General features: G+C 49.1%; 1 protein-coding gene across 1 annotated transcript; it reads left to right on the top strand.

Moving 5' to 3' along the window:
• The first annotated feature begins 8963 nt into the window (after nt 1-8963).
• LOC147987574 (uncharacterized) lies at nt 8964-17001 on the top strand. The gene is made up of 3 exons (XM_087540374.1): nt 8964-9302; nt 14348-16097; nt 16259-17001. The coding sequence occupies exons 1-3, from the start codon at nt 9076-9078 to the stop codon at nt 16793-16795; spliced, it is 2514 nt and encodes an 837-aa protein (XP_087396500.1). The 5' UTR covers nt 8964-9075; the 3' UTR covers nt 16796-17001.
• The last annotated feature ends 523 nt before the right edge of the window (nt 17002-17524 follow it).

The raw sequence follows: 17524 nt of genomic DNA, 5'->3' as shown, positions 1-17524 counted from the left end.
CGACCACCACCTCTAGCACTTGTGCTAGCTCGACCACCACCTCTAGCACTTGTACTCCCTCTACGAACACTAGCACCTCTAGCACTTGTGCTCCCTCTACGACCACCACTACCACCTCTGACACTTGTGCTTCCTTGACCACCACCACCGTCACCTCTTCCACCTCGTTCACCATCGGTGCCACCTCCACGATTTGTTTTTTCTTTTTTTGGTTTTCCTAATCTTGCATGTCCGCTCATTGTGTCCCCCTTCGCCGCACACCCCACAGTTGATAGTGTCAGGAGCCTCCATGAAATGACCGCTACCAAATTGTTTCATGCCAGTGTATCCAGCCAGGTCATCCATATCACCCCTGAACCTCTTAGTTCTCCTTCTACCCTTGGTCTCCACCTTCAGAAGAGGGTCTAGCCTAATATGAGGTCCATGGTACTCAGGCCACTGTTATTGGTCCAAGAAAGGGTGAAATCTTGGCGCCCATGTCAACCTAGTAGCTTCCACATGGAACTCTTGCATCCGCACGGTTTTTCCATCACAAACAGGTATGTTTCTCGCCTTCGCCGCCGTTATCAAATGCGAGCATGGACAATGATACTTACTAGGACTTTCGCACTGGCACCACCGAGTCTTCAGACGCACCTCAAATGCAGCACCACCATATTGTCTACCGTCTCGTGTTGTGCCACCTGGCTCATCAATTTGATAGATCATTTCAATTCTGTCGAATATGATAACTTGTTGCCGTGAAGACTTGCTTGCTTGTAACTGCAACCATTCATCAACCTTTTCCGGATAATCCTTTTTTTCACCTATCCATTTTGCAGTCTCTTCAGAATGCCTCTGAAAGTACTCATTAAGCTTGAAGAAGGTGTACTCCACTATTGCAGTCACCGGCAATGCACGAGCACCCTTCAGCACATTGTTGAAACATTCTACCAGATTGCTCGTCATGTCGCCATATCGCCTACCACCATCGTCATGAGCGCGTTCCCACTTGTGCTTCTCACTTAAATTCCTAGTTAAGAACTCTTTTCCCCCTTCGTTCACCGCTGCAAAGAGTTTGTTGTACTGAGCATCGAAACCTTGGGTGGTGAAGGCCACACATACATGGGTAAGGTCTTTGCTGAGCTCCTTGCTCTTACATGCCCGGTAAAAATTGGCCACGAAATGCCTCATGCACCATCTGTGGTGAAGCTTTGGAAATCCTGGAATAACAATGTCCATTGCCTTGAGTATGCCATGGTGCCGGTCCGATATGATGCATACCTCCCTAGCCCCAATCACGTTGTGCCTAACATGACCCATGAACCACTCCCAGTTGTCTTGGTGCTCGGAAGGCACCAAAGCAAATGCACACGGCAACATGTTGTCATTTAATGAGTGCGCCATTGCTACCATTAGTGTGCCCTTGTATCTATCGGTCAAGAACGTGCCATCTATAGACAAGACCGGACGACAATGCTGAAACTCCTCCACACATTGTCCATAACTCCAGAAGGCACGGTGGAACACTCCCTCGTGATCCTCGACCACATGAAACATGCCCGGGTTCTTATGTGCAATCGCGGCCAACAACCTTGGGAGCTGGTTGTATGCTTCTTCATAACCACCATACAACATCCTAATAGCATTTGTCTTTGCCTTCCATGCCTTCCCATACTTGACTTCATAACCAAATAGTTTTTTCACCGTCCGCATGAGAAACCTCACTTTCACAGTGGGATCAAAGCCTATGTCTTTCATCCATTTGTATCCGAGATACTCAGATGTGAGTTGACGGTGTGTTGTTCGAAGTCGTTTAGATGGCGGTTTGCACCTATGAGTGGCAACACAACTTCTTAACACCCATTCTTCGGTTTCTTTAAGCTTTCTTGCACGAACCTTCCATGGGCATCCTTCTTGCTCACACTTCACGATGTAATGCAATTTCATGTCGGAGTGCTCAACATAAATTGGCCTATGGTTTCGAATGGCATAGTCAGCCAACCAAAACTTCAGCATAGGCAAGCTCAGAAACTTCACTCCTTTCTCCAAATAAGCATTCTCGTCCTTGTTATCCACCCTTGGTTCTCCTGGATCCGGGCATGGTGTTGGCTCAATCACCTTCATTCCCATTCCACCGTCAACAACAGCTTTATAGGCAAGGCTGAGATCTTTAAACAAGTGAGTTCTTTTTTCTAAGCCCGTCAGCTCAAAGTGGATTTGGTTTTCCTCCTTTGTGAATCCATCCTCGTCCAACTGTTCAACTGGACCCTCGTCATCCGAGTCATACGCATATTGACGCCTAAAAGGCAAGTCACGATCCATGTCCTTTTGCGCTATGTACGCATCCAAGTCACCAACATCATTACCATGAAACCCTTCCTCTTGCTCTTTGTCGTCATCATAAGCATCTTCATCCTCTTGAATTACTTCGTCACTAGCAGTCACCTCTACTTCATTTGCTTGGCTAGTTGGTGGTTGGCTACAAGCATTGGGGGCATACAACTCAACCTCATTTGCTTTAATAGATGGTACACAGGGACGTGGTTGGCGATAAGCATTGGGGGCATCAACCACAACCCTATGCTCAACAAGTGGCACCATTGTCCTCTCGCTCATGTCATCCATTGGGGAAGAGACATGCCGGTTCAAATCAAAGGTAAATCGAGGAGATTCAACCTTCGTAGCAAACAATTCAAGTGACTTGTCTTTCGATTGGGAAACTTTTTCCTTGTATACATCCCAATGCAAATCCGAGGTGATAGGCATACTTTTCAAGCGAGATTTGGCTCCAACTCCAACATCATACCTTCCTATTAACTTAACATCAACATTGGTGTCCATCCACTTTAAGACTTGTCTCACTTTTGCAACAACATCCTCATAGCTAGGGCTTGTATCAAAAACCAATGGTTCCTCACCCGTGTCGGCATTGTTACTCAAGAATGCCTCCTTGTCCATGTAATGAACATTAACAAGTCTCTCCATCTAAAAATAACATGAATGCACTTAAGACTTCAATGAGAATTGGTGTTTATCCAAATACATCTCATTATATCCAAATCATATCAACACTAAATTATTGGTGATGTCCACAAAAGTATCACTAATTAACACACACTAAGAAAAATTAACCCTAATCACTAACTAACCCTAACCCCCAATCTTTCTACTCAACAAGCATATGTTCCTACTACACACCATGCATATCACTATATTATCAAAGTTAACCAAGCCATTCACACTAACATAAGGGAGAAAACATGAACTAGGGTTCCACCAACGTGTATAAAATGCAACCAAAATAACAAGATTTAACCAAAAATAATTGGATGATTTGGGGGAGTTACCAAGAGCAACAAAGTGATGAAAAGATCCACCTAAGGGGTGCACCTTTTGGAGAGGATTTGAGGGGGAGCTTGAGGGGTGGGAGAGAGTGTGAGAGCTCCAAGTGTTCTTCAAGCTCGGGTTGTGGATTGGGGAAAGTGTGTGGGGTGGGTCCCACACACTCTCCCGTGGGTTATCCACTTACCAGGGCCAGACGCCAGGGTCCTTGGCGTCTGGCCCCTTTGCCACGTCAGCAGGTAAACGGGCAGGCGGGCAGTGCGGGCCAGGGGCCAGACGCCAGGGTTTCTGGCGTCTGCTTCCCAACCCAGACGCCAAGGATATTATCGTCACCCAAAAAGGTCATAATCGAATTATTATTTTTGAAACGAGGTCAAATCGAGATTTTGTTAGCCTTTTAGGTCATAACAGTAATTTTGTCATCTTTGCTTGCATGTGAGCCATGACATGTCTTTTGTACCTTTTCAGACTCACCTTTCCCACTGCCCGACTTCCTTCTTTCTTTCTTTCTTTTTTGTCTGGTGTGTTAGGCTTTTCGATAATACCTAGGAGGGATCCAGGGAGACTGTTGAAAAGATTTGTCTCTGGTCGCATCCTGGATTAAGGATTGTGCCTTTTATGATCTGCCAGATTGATTGTTTTCCGCATTCATGGATTTGTACGTTGTTTGTTGATACTTCCAGTTTCGTTTCGCATACTACATGCTACTGGGTTCATGGGACTTAATATGGCACCGTATGGGAGCGTGGTCACGTGAGTATACTTATAAAATTTATATTCTAGTTTTTAATCTTGCCCCATAAATTTCCTCACATCTGCCATCTCCAAGGACGTGAGGATTTTAATCGGGCAAGACGACCGGGCGAAGACCTAGCAGTGAGAGCAACTGCACCCGGTCCACCACGAAATATCTTGGTAGATTCTCATCGGGTTTTCATATACCTAAATTGAAATCTTTTAGAGAAAATTCCTTATTTGACACTATCTTAAAATCTGTTTCCTTATTTGACACTAGAAAACTTTTTCTTTCCTATTTAACACAAGTTCTAAATTTTATTTTCTATATGACATTTCCGTCCATTTTGAACCTAAATGACACATGAAAAGACTCTTTTGCCCCTCATGTGGTATGTGTGTGAGGGGCAATAGCGCACGCACGCAGCATCAGTGCGAGGGCAAGAGAACACACGCAGCAACACATACACATGTACCAACACACACGCACACACACACACGCAACAACACGCACGCGCACGTGCACACACACACACGCAACAACATGCACGCGCACGTGCACACACACGCACACACACGCAGCAACACACATGCACGCGCATACACACGCACGCAGCACACACACATACACACACACGCAGCAGCAGCACACACACAGGCAGCACATAGGCACGCAACAGCACACACACGCGCACGCACGTACACACGCAGTAGCAAACACACACTGCAGCACACATGCACACACACATGCAGCGGCAGCACACATGTGCACGTGCACCCACACACGCAACAGCACACGCGCGCGCACACACATACCGCATGAGGGATGAAATCGTCTTTTCAAGTGTCATTTAGGCTCAAAATGGACAGAAGTGTTGTATAGAGAATAAAATTTAGGACTAGTGTCAAATAGGGAAGAATAACTTTTCCAGTGTCAAATAAGGAACCAGATTTTAAGACAGTGTCAAATAAGAAATTTTCTCAATCTTTTATGGGAAACTCCCGCAGGTTGCTTGCACGTGAACACGCGGTTTCCATGACATGCATCCGTCCCCTTCCAGCTCACCTGACTGTCCCTCTTAATTAAGTACCCTGTATCGCATGGAGCCTTGGTCCACGTGCCAAGTTTTTTCCAAGCAAAATCTGGTCTTAAAAGAGACGAGTTATCATAGCATCTCCAGCCGTTGGCCCCCCAGGTGGCGATTTTACGCGCCCCCTGGGGGCGAGCCGACGCTAAAATCGGCACGAGGGCGAGCGGGTTCCCAGCCGCTCGCCCCAGGGTCGCCCCAGACGCGTTTTTTTTAGTTTAAAAATCTGAATTCGGCAAAGTTCGGCTAAGATTCGGCAAACTTGACATTCATATTCAACATGTTCGGCGTTTACATAGATTATTTAAAAAAACATCTAGGAGGCGAAGAAGTCGATGAGCGCGGCGAAGTCGCCGACGTCGCCGCCGTCCTCGTCGTCGGCGGCGGCCTTCTCCTTCTTGATGGCGCGGCCGCCCCTGCTGGACCCCTGCCCGGCGTCTCCATGGCGGACCGGCGGCGGCGGGTCGTCGTCGTCGCTGTCGTCGAGGACGACGATGCCTCTCTCGTCCTGGCCACGGCGACGAGCTTCAAACCGCGTGAAGGTGGCGCACTGGCGCTCCATCTCCGTGTGCGCCCAGTCGTCGCGCGCCCATTTGAGGGCCGCTTTGTCATCGAGCTCCTCCTCCTTCACGCCGCCGGCGAGCCCGGGCTCCGTCTTCACGACGGGGAGCCCTGGCTCCGGCTTGACGGCGGCGAGCCCCGGCTCCGTCTTTGGCTTGACGAAGCGCGTAGGAGCCGAGGAGGAGGCGCGCCGGCCGCCCTCGTTGATGAAGATGCCGACGCTACGGGTGCGCCGGCCGAGCGGCGTCTCCGCGGTCGGCTCGGCCTTGACGCGGAGGAGCGCCGGCGAGCCGGAAGAGTGGGAGGAGGAGCAGGAGGAGGAGGAAGAGTGGGAGGAGGAGGACCCGGCGAACCTCCTGGGCACCCACGGCCCGGCGCTTCAGCGGGGTGTCGGAACGGCCGCCGCGGCAGGGTATGCCAGCTGCGGGCTATTGCCGCCCTCGGGGTATTCCATCACCTCGTGCAGGGTGTGGCCGGGGACGCCCCACTAGACGCGGCGGCCGTCGCTGTTCTTGAGGCCGCCAACCACCGGCGCCCCGTTCGTGGACGCCAGCCGCTGCGCCTGCCGCCGCTTGAAATAGTCCGCCCACGCCGCGTGGTTGTCGGCGGTGTACTGGGGGGGCGCTGCTCCTCCGTTAGGGACGATCGCACGCGGTCGACCTCGGCGGCGAAGAGGCCGGGGCGCGCGTCAGCGTCGGGCTGGGTGGGGACGCCGCCGTTGTTGAGCCTCCACCCCGTCGTCCCGGCGCGCATGTCCGGCAGCGCCGGGATGTTGGCCTCGAAGAGAAGCCACGCCTAGCCCTCCTGGAGCGAGCGGCGGCTGAAGCCGTTGGCCACCGCGGAGTCACCGGGGAAGCGTTCGGCCATGGAGAGGGGAAGGGGAAGGGGAGGAAGGGGAGAGCGGCAGAGCTCGACGACGGACGGGAGGGACGGCGGCTGGTTTGGGCTCGGCGGACTCGGGCTGGTGTGGCCAACGGCGAGGGAAAGCCTCTAGTTTTACAGCCCAGGTGAACGCGTGGCGGAAGGGGAGGCATCGCCGCGCCAGCCAGTCCGTGAGGAATCAATGGCAAGGCTGACCGGCGGCAGCCTTGCCATTGATTCCCTGCGGGAAACCGAGGCGTTCTGGGGAAGATGAGGCGTGTGCCCCTGACTTGGCGGGCCCGCCGCGCTTTCGCGCCAAAACCCTCGCCCCGGCATCCCCGAGCGCCCCCTCCCCCCCCCTAGCGCGCCGGGTTCGACTCGGGTCCGCCGGCGCCAATTTCGGCCCAAGCCGGCAAAAAGCGGGCTCCTGAGACATGGCTGGGCCGATTTTCAGGCGCCGGCATGTCAAAAACGCTTGAGGAGGACCTGTTGGGGGCGCGGCTGGAGATGCTCTCCGTGCTAACCCTCTTACCCATCTTCTTCCTCTTGGGCATACAAAACATCATCTATTTTTTTCACCTAAGATTCGGTCTCCCAAGCATGTCGTCAATGTCCCTAGGCCTGTTTGGATCGAGATTCACTCGCCTGATTCGCCGAATGGCTGTCAGACATGTCGCCTCCTTTGTGAACGGCACTGCCCAGCGGGGTGCGCCACCACGCAGGAATCATTCCCGTCTTCCCGCCCTGCGCTGAACCAAATACTCGGAGACAACCGCCAATAGCAACTGGAGTCTGCCTCATAGCCGCCCTGAGTACAAAAACCGAGGAGAGAGAGAGAGAGAGAGAAAGCGTGTGTGGATTTTTGAGCCCAGTTGCATTGGAAGACTTTATTTTAAATAGTTCAAAAATCACATTTAAAGTTTCAAAAAATGCTAAAAAGATTTTTACACGATCATATGAATGCATATACATATGTTAAAGTTTGGTGATGAAATAAGTAAACATATGAGCTATACAAAAATTACAAAATGATGATTTCTAATAGATGATACACACACTCGTGCGTATTCCAGAAAAACGATGATTTCTAAATAGTGAATAATACATGCATTGTTCATCTTTCCAAAATCATTACTTTGTCATGTTTGTGTGACTCACATGGTTACTTATTTCAGCATCAAAAATTTGCATGTGTGTAATATACATCCAAATTAACATGTCGCTTATTTTAGAAATTTTGGGAACTTCAAAATATCTATTCGCCGCTATTTAAAATATAGGGTTCACGGGAGCTCATCCTCCAAAGTGACTTGTTGGGAAAAAGCCTAGTAGTTCGACATAACTCGTGACTCGCGCTTTTACTGTCTATCTACTCCACAACACACCACAACAGATAAATAGAGAGATCACTAGAAATTGTTGGCAGAAACAAAACACCCTGTCATTGATTGAATCCTTTTATAATTAATATGTTCATATCTTTTTTAGAGGAACTAATAGATTTATCTAAGCTGGCAAATATCCATAAATTGTACCAAACTTATCACCGCATTTTCATTTTCGTAATTGTATTAAAATTGACCATGGTCGTTAGATCTTTATGACTACTCATATCGATTAAGCTTTTTAGATCTTCTATAATTGTACACGTCACAACTGCAAGATCAATCATACGTATGTACCAACCTTAAATTATGCATAAACAACACAACCAATAGTGAGTCCATTTTTTTTTAAAGCAACACAGTGTATTTCAACCAATAGTTGACTAATATACTATGCGAATTAAAGGTAGCAATAATCAGTAATATTTCCTGAGAAATTTGCTTCAGATGGTTGTTAGGAAAGTGGAATTCATTATTTCCTACTCTCTTCGTTCCTAAATATAAGTCTTTTTAGTGATTTTAATATGAACTACATATGAAGCAAAATGAGTGAATGTACACTCTAAAATGCATCTATATATTATCGGAAAAAATATTTGTATGTTGTCCATATTGAACTCTTTAGAAAGACTTATATTTAGAAATGAAGGGAGTAATATAAGTATAGTACTAGTACATATGCGCATGCCAGTCTCTCATCGATCTGCACACACTAGCTCGGTGGTATGCGGAACTTGAAGGAAATCGTTGCGGGGCTGCACCATGCGATCGGCCGGGCAAGACTAACGGGCAACTTCACCCAGTCCAAGACGAAATATCGCGCTAGCTTCTCATCGGGTTAACACATCTAAATCGGATTCTTTTATTAGTAAAACTTTTTGGTTGCCTGCACGTGAGCTCGCGATTTCCCATGGCGTGCGCATGCATACCCCTTTCCCCCTCACTGCGCTCTCTTAAACTACCATGGCCGGCAGTCGAGCCAGCCAAATGAGCACTAGCAAACGGAGGAGAAACTAGTAGACTGTTTGACTAGCAAACTGTAGAGAAACCACAAATCCCCCGCTCCACCACCATTACCATTCCACGGAGGAAACCAGCACGAGAAGCGGCAGCTCCGGAGCATGGGAGACGAGGTTGACGCTTTCTCGGAGGAGCTTCGACGGCGGCCGGAAGTAAGGATCATCAACAAGTATGCCGTCGTTGCGGCGTACGTCAGAATTACCCTGAAATCCATCGGGGCCTTGCTGCTTTTGTGGGCCACCGTGGTCCTACTCGGCGGCTTCGTCTCGTCGATGAAGAAGGGCGATTTTTGGACTGTGACCATCATCGCATTTGTGCAGGCTGCCGGGTTAGTGCTTAGTATTCAGCTCTTCTTGAAAGCAATCTTTTTCCGGTTTGCTATTTTTTAGATCCCTGAAATTACTCAAAGCGTCATTCACTTTTTCTTAGTTCATCCTGAGCTCGCCATAGAAGAAGTAGCCCCACTACCTATCTTAGACAGCCCCCAAATATTTTCTGTTAATGTCGATGTTAAGTGTGACGTGAAGTTCCCATGATTTTGAAAGGATAAAATCCGTAACGGGATCTCTCCCGTGTCGCTCCCCGCGGGCCCACCTGGGAGCCACCCTAGCCGCCGGAAAACCTCTGGACCCCCCCCCCCCCCCAATGGGAGAGTTCGTGTGCAGTGACGGAGCTAGCATTTCTATAAAAGCATCTCTAACAGATCCCACAAAAGAGGTCATCCGGTAATATCACTGCCGACTTAGCGGACGAGCACATTTTTTCTGGCCCTATTAGATCCCGTAAAATCGGCCGTCTCATAAATTTTTTTATGGGAACCTGCAAAGTCCGAGCCGATTCTGCCATGTCTGTGGGACCCCTCCCTCTTTTTTCCGGTTCCCTATCCTTGGCACGAAGAAAACTTTTGCCGCTTTCCGTTCCTGCCTCACGCGCCGCCGCCACCTCCGATATCGCAGTCCCTCACCGCGCCGCCAACCGACCCTATGGAGTACCCGCAGCCTACGGGTGCAGCATTTCATGTGCCGCCCCCACCAAGTATGTCGCCGTTCAGTCCTCCCGCGCCTCCCTTGGCCGTGCATGCTGGCGCCACCCCAACACCTTCTGCCACCGACAGCAAGAGGAAGCGGCAAGGGAATCACCTCGTTCAAGGGGGCGTAGCCAGCACGACACCATCTCCTTCTACCCCTGCTCCGGTTCCTCCCCTCGCGGTCGCCGGTGCAAGGAAGGAGACTGTCTCTGCCGGACCGGACGGCATTCGGGCAGAGCCCCCAAGGAAGAAGGTTGTAGCGGCAAGAGGCTAGGCTCCTCCCCTGCCTCCGGTTAGCCACGTTTTCCCCGATCATGGCCACTCGACCAGTCACACCTACCACATATTTGATGAAAAACGTCCGGGAGATAAAAACAATTCTTTTGCTTGAAACGCTCCGGTGATCTTTGGTTCAACTTTGAAGCACTTGTTTACGCTTGCCCATTGAATTTTCTAGCCAAAACATGCACTCAACATATACCGAAATGTTGGAGGAGAATGCGGTGTATTTGAGTGCTCCCCTTGACGATTTTGATACACCACATGTGGAGGTCGAGGCAGAGGCGGATCAAGCTGATGAAGGTGGTGACAAAGTGGAAGTGATTGAGGAGGTTGTGTACGATGCTAGGGTGGGTAGGACCGACAGCTACACGGAGACGGAGGATGTGTGCTTGATACAAGCATGGGAGAGTGTATAACTTGACGCGGTGATCGGCAAGGATCAAACCTTTGGGAATTATTGGCAAAGGATCGAGGACAAGTATCACTGGATCTTGTCATTCCCCTCCGGCCGTTCTTTGAAGTCACTCAAGGGCCGCTGGGACGTGATCAAGAAAATTTGTGGCCATTGGAGTGGGTGCTTCCAGCAAGTGTGGAATGCACCCTCAATTGGCGTCACTATTGATGATTATGTGAGTGTTTCTTCATTTTGTTGAGTTTGGCCGAGTTGATTAAAGTTTGAGGTAATATTTGCCTCAATGTCCATGTTTAGGATCACATCACCAATCAGAAGGAAACAAGGAGAAAACTAGAGTGAAGAGAACAACTGAGGCAACCACTTTGAGAGAACAAATTGGTGATATAGCGAAGATAAAAGAGACCGTGTTAAGCAAGCATTGGGATGCTAAGGTGGCCATGGTCGAGAAGAAAGAGAAACACAAAGAGAAGTGGGAGAAAGGTGTGCCTTCGAAGAGCGCAAGATCACCCTAGAAGAGCAAACGTGGAGGGATGAGAGGACCACCTCGAGGAAGACCGTTTCATGTTGATGGATCTGGATGGCATGGATGCAATGAAAAAAGTATTTTGGGAATTGAGAAGAATGAAGATCATGTGCCAGAGAAAGATGGAGCTTCAAAACCTCATGGCTCGTGGGTTGGGCAATGGTGGTGGTGTTGGGTCTGGAAGGAGTTTTGCTTTCGGCAATTTTGATGGTGGTGGGTTCGGAGGTGGTGGTGGCTTCAGCAATGGTGGTGGTGGAGGGTTTAGAGGTGGTGATGGCTTCGACAATGGTGGTGGTGGCTTCAGCAATGGTGGTAGAGGTTGGTTTGGAGGTGGTGTTGGCTTCGACGTTGGGGGTGGTGGTGGTGGTGAAACTTTTAACGATGGTGGTGGAGGTGGTGGTGGTGCCTCGACAAACGGTGTTCTTAATGATGGTGGTGCTCATTCTCGGGTCAATGTGGATGAAGATGGGAGTGATTATTCTCCGGTCAATGTGGATGATGGCGATGGAGGTGCTAGGGCCGATTGTGGTGGCGACGATCTTCACCACAATGAGGATGTTGCTTGATTTCTTCATGACCGATGGTCATTTGATCATGTTTTATTTTGTTTGGTCGGGCACTGTTTATGGCTAAACTTGCTACCTCGTATGTTGCACCTGATTTTGGATATGATGAACTAGTTAATGTATCTTTCCTACTTATAAAGGTTAGAGTTGATAATGAGTTTACATGTGAGACCAGATAAATAAACAAGTGCACTTCTATCCATAAGTGAGACTAGCAGTTTTCCAAAAGATAGAAGAAAGAAATGTTACTTTTATGAGACCTATCCCAAATAAATATTTACACTACTACCCTAACATGAGAATAACACTCTTATAAAAACACTGATTATAAATGCATACGACTCCCATTCAAAACCATGGCATTTATATTAATTTCTCTATCCAGCCAATTTTTTCAATTCTATAGCATAACGTAGCCAGCAAACAACAGTTTACCGTCTCCTGCCAATCACGCTTAGAATGAACACATGCCCAATTCTTTGCCAAGTGTTTCTCGAGAAAAAAAAAAGTAAGCATAGACTATTAATATACTGAGTGTCCATTCTTAACCGAGTGGAGTGTTTTTCCGCTACACTTGGTAAAGGTACCTGTTTTTCAATTCTGATAAAAAGTACTCGGTGAACTTCTTGACATTCGGTAAATAAAAGAAGTCTACTGTAATGGCATATTTTATAATCTAAAAAAATTGACACAAAATAGAGAAAAAAAAAGTTTAAGGGCATACGCCGACCCTCAAACCGTCCGCAACCATTCAGACCGTGCGGTGCGGACGTGTTTTTCCATCCAGCTCAGTCCTCTATCAGTCCGCTCGGCAGTCCGGACGTGTTTTTTTCCGCAAACCAAAGAGAAACTAAGGGGCGTTACGGGCGTCCGGACCGCTGCCACGACCACTCCTGATTCCTGAATAGCGTGGCCCGCCAAAATCTCCCACCCACCTCTCCCGCGCTTTTCGTTCGATGTACATGCCGCTTCTCGCGCCGCATCAATGCCGGCCTAGAGCATGCAACGGCGGGCATTGATGCCGCATGATGTGATAGGCCGGGAGTGGTCGTTGACCGACGCGACCTCTCAGGAGCCGCTGCTTCGATGCGGACGCAGCTTCCGGAGGAACCAACTTCGGCTATTGTGCCACACTGAAGCGGTTGTCCGTCAGTTCTCATATGGCCTAACCGAGGCTATATAAGCCGTGCTCTGGCGCCCTCCACATCATATTCACCGCGTCGCTCCGCGCGTCCTCGTCCTCACCTCCACTCTTTCTCCACAACTCTGGCAATGGGAAAGTCGTGGGCCTTGGCGGCAGCTCCGGAGCCTGCCCTCAAACTCCGGGGGCGTCGCCCTCATCTCCTCTGGCGACGAGGAGTACCAACCGATGCAGCATCAGTCGGTGGCGCAGCAGCATCCAATGACGTAGGGCGCGAGGAGTATGAGTAGAAGATGGAGGTCATGCTCCATTTGTCTGTAGTCCACGTCAACGGCCCAGCCGCGCCACCGAAGACGCTTCTCCATGTCAAGCTGGAGCTTGCGTCCCCTCCCCACTCTCCCCGACGCAATCGTGACATCCAAATCGGACGCCACATCTAGGAGGAGCCCCTCTTGTCGCCGCCCCTACGGGTCAAGGAGTGGCTCTCGCCACCGCCCCATCGCGTGAAGAAGGAGCGATGCCCTCCACCGCCGCCCCTGCCCCACGCGATCGCCACGAAGGCACGCGGTTGCCTTCGCCACTACCTCGACAACGGCAGCAGCTCGTCCTTCCAGAGCACCCGAACGGCGGTGGAGTACGCTCACAGGGAGCGGCGGCGGCGGGATCGGTGCAACGCGACGTGCCAGTTAGAGTTCGTGGATTCCGACATCCCGCCGCCACACATCGCGGGGGACCCGGAGCAGCCGTCGTCTCCGCCGAGGCAGCGGTGAGATGGCCAAGTATGGCGAGCATTGGTCTCTCAGCGAGACCGTCGCCACCGCCACCGCCACCTCCTCCAAGGCCCACCGCCCTCTCCTCCCGCCCACGTCGTCGGTGATTGCGAACACACCGTACAAGGCACGGGAGGAGCGGAGATGATCATCCGCGAGCGGCAGGCGGTTGCTGGGAAGCCATGTCGGTACGCCGCGCCCTTTCACCACCCCAAGCCCAACTCTGACAACTCCAACAACGGCTCCGACGACGATGATAGAGGAGCCAGCCAGGTAGGCCGACATGGCCTACGAGGTCACCGTCAAGTATACGGTACTATAAGGTTGTATTTGTTTAAGGTTTTTAGTTCACGGACGTAATATCATCTAGTTTTATATAAGAATCATGCAAGTGTGAATGAATATCATCCGATTTATTTGAGTCCGAATCAAATTTGTTCATTTTCGTTGAATTTCATTTGAAATATATCCAAACATATGCGGCTAGCTTTGGATGGTCGGCTCCTGCATCCGTGTCCATGGACTTGTCGGATGCGGGAGGAAATTTGAGGGTCAGTGTTGGAGATGCGAAATGTAGTCCCGTTCCTTTTGTTTACCATTTTAAATTTTCTTGTTGACATCATGTCCTGTTCTAACTGGAACAACACAGGGTATTCGAAGCAATCGGATTTGCTGGCATGGATTTATATTTTGATTGGGCTGTTATTGGACCGGGCACTAAATCTTGGTTACAAAAGTGTCGGCGTGAACTTAACCAGTTGCCTATGAGACAATGGTCGAAGAAACAAATACAAAAAGTCGTGTCAGTTCTAATAGTTATCGCTCTGTCCGTGCGAGCTGGCCTAGTGGTGCTCCTAGCTGTTAGTGGACCATTGGTTTGCATGAATGTGTCGAAGCGTGCAAGAAAGCAAGACCATGGCATCGCGGACGGGGAGGCAATTAAAGCAAATATGAAGCGAGCGCTGAACTTATTCTACTACGCAGCTTATGCTCACAGCTTGATATGCGCAATATGGATGACGGCTCAAGCGGCGGCTAATAAGTTCATCGAGATTATTGTCAGCGAACAACATGGTTTCAGCCCCAAGGTAATTCGTGCATATTTGCGCAAAACTAAAGACATGTGTCTAAAGAACAAAACGTCTGCAACAAGCTGGAATTTGATCACCTATGGTGCCGGCTTGCTGGATTCCAGCTTACCAGAGGACTATGCGGCTGGAGGAAGGGTACTAACAATGCTGATTGATAAGGATGTACCATTACAGGTAAGACGGCTGCTGATCAGGTCACCGAGACAAAGAATTCAGAAGCTGATCGGCACCCTTGCTTGGAGAAGCCCAAAAGACCAAGCGATGAGATGGCATGCAGCAAGGATCGTGGAGCATCTCGCTAGCGACCTCAACCTTGCGCACTTTCCAGGAGCATTGGAATGTGTATCCTCCCTCCTCGATCACAAAGTTATCCATTTACCGTTTGTAACTGGGCAAAAGGAGGATGGTGAAAGAATTGATAAGGATCTGCTTTTGCCAGGGTTGAGAATTCTAGAGAACCTGGCACATGACACACGTAATTGCACACTGATATACAACTCCAAGGGTCTTCTATCAAAAATTGTTGCCCCTGTCAGCTCCAACGAATTAGTAGAAGATGTCAAGAGCAGCACTGCATGGAACAAGGTGGTAGATGAGTCACTGAAAGTGGTGAGCCGCCTCATGAGTTCTTCAGGAAGCACCGGCCAAAACATGTGCAGACTAATTGCCAACAATAGTAATGCAGTCAAAAACTTGGAGGTTGTTCTGGACATGGATGTGAAGAGCAACAGTGGTATCATAGAGCTACAGATGCCAGCTCTAGAGGTTCTTACACAACTAGCCTTGTATCATCCAGCAAGTGCTTCTTCTACGATGAGAAGAGAAAAACTTATTGAGAGGGCGCTACACATCTTCCTTACTGCAGATTGGATGGAAGATTATTTGAAAAATGAAAAAGAGAAGATTGACAAACCAACTCCAAGCGAAAGAAATACTTCACCAAGACCGTCAACATGTATGGGTAATCACAGTAAAAAGGTGAAAGAGAAGAGGGCCAAACAAGCAAGAGAAGCACGTGTGGAAAAGAAGATGAAAGAAGCTCAGGAAACTGCAAGCCGGCTTAAAGAAAAGGCTGGTGAAGCATTGACCATCCTATCCAGTGATTCAGAGGCTATCAAGAGCTTCACAGGATGCGATGATGATATCCATCGTCTTACTGAATTGCTCGACTGCAATATCAAGACCATCAAATGCAAAATAAGTACAACGGATACCGTGGAAATAGGTATTAACCCATGCAGTCGCATTAGCGCAGGAGTCATCTTGAAGAATTTGAGCAACTACGTCAAGGTACCAACCTTACGGAAGGTACGCCTGATCACACCAACTCCTACACACCACAAGTTTTCGGCAATAAACTTTTGCAAAAAATAAATGTACATGGAAACTTACTCACCCATCTTTGCATTTCTAAAATCCTCTTATTGAACTATTTTTAGCTAAAATAATATGTATGTATTCCATTGCAGGTATTTGGAGAATTGCTTCGAGTAGAACAAGACGAGCCTATCACTTCAGGGAGCCACAACAAGCAGTGTGGGGATAGGATGCTGCAAGCGGAGCTGTTATCACTCGTCGCAGCAATTCGTGCCAACAACAATCTTAATCTTGCAGGAATCTTACTTTCGCAGACGCCGCCGGACACCCTTGAAGACTTTGTGGTGAGGCTGAAGAAGATGGTGAAGGACAACATGTATGCCACCCCTGCGTGCCTGGCGATACAAAAGATTACTTGTGAGCTGGTTATAGAATTCATCAAGGATGATCGGAATGTCGAAACGATCGACAGACACAATATCGTTGCCCTATTACTGAAGGCTTCAGAGGTGATGGACTGTGTTGAGAGCAACATGCTTTTTGGTGGTGTCGATCGTGACTGCTACGGGGTTCCTCTGAAGCCTCTCTCTTCTGTTCTCGCCAAAAAGGCAGAAGATCTTTTGGCGCAGAGGAAACAGGCTCTGGGTATCACTATCAACATTGTGCCTACCAGTGCACCAATACCGTGATTGCTGCATCACAGAGTATCTTTGCATGTTAAAAAAATACTGGAACGGGTGTTGATTTCTCGATGTGCTGTTTGCTTGTTGTTTTTTCGTCTTTTGTTTCCTTTGCGGATTTGTAATAATAACTGGCGCAGTGGGCATCCACATTGTGCTTGCTGGTGTATCAATTCAGCTTGGAGTTGCCAACTAATGTCCTGCTGAGTATTTATATATGCAGTTCTCACTCGTATGCAGCTACTTCTACTCAGACTTGCTTAATTTGATTTGTTACTATCCGATGTTAGTGTGGGCATATAAACTGGCAGAACTCATCTACTGACAGTAAATCTCACCATACCAGCTTAAGTTGTAACTATCCTATGTTTCATCCTTCAGCAAGAAGTCAGGTAACACTTGGAACAACTGAATTTTTTATCCCTGTGGTCTGTGGACACTACACTTCGACGCCACGGCAACCTAACAGGCGGAGGAGGGGGCAGCCTATCGCTGCAGCGCATCAATAAGTTCAGAATAGTAAAAATCACTGGCAGTCAGTCAATCAAGTTGGGGTTTGGACGCGAGCCAGAGTAACGAACTGCAAACTGGACGGAGCAGATTCAGAGTGGATTGATGGAAGCTTACCAAGCAGTCCGCATGCCGGGTCGAGCAAGCTGCTGCTGCTTCCCTACGCGCAGTCACGGTCCGCACCGGCCGGGGCGCACGGGCACTGACGGGCGCGCCGCCCGCCGCCGT

The sequence above is a fragment of the Triticum urartu genome, chromosome 2A, assembly GCF_056163025.1.
Source record: "Triticum urartu cultivar PI428250 chromosome 2A, HENAU_Tu73, whole genome shotgun sequence".
Lineage (NCBI taxonomy): Eukaryota > Viridiplantae > Streptophyta > Magnoliopsida > Poales > Poaceae > Triticum > Triticum urartu.
This window is presented reverse-complemented; position numbering and strand designations above follow the sequence as displayed.

Bases quoted from the DNA above. Each gene is read 5' to 3' on its own strand.
- LOC147987574 (XM_087540374.1), top strand. From the start codon at position 9,076: ATGGGAGACGAGGTTGACGCTTTCTCGGAGGAGCTTCGACGGCGGCCG. The intron at 9,303-14,347 runs GTTAGTGCTTAG...GGAACAACACAG, and splicing joins GCATTTGTGCAGGCTGCCGG to GGTATTCGAAGCAATCGGAT. The intron at 16,098-16,258 runs GTACGCCTGATC...ATTCCATTGCAG, and splicing joins AGGTACCAACCTTACGGAAG to GTATTTGGAGAATTGCTTCG.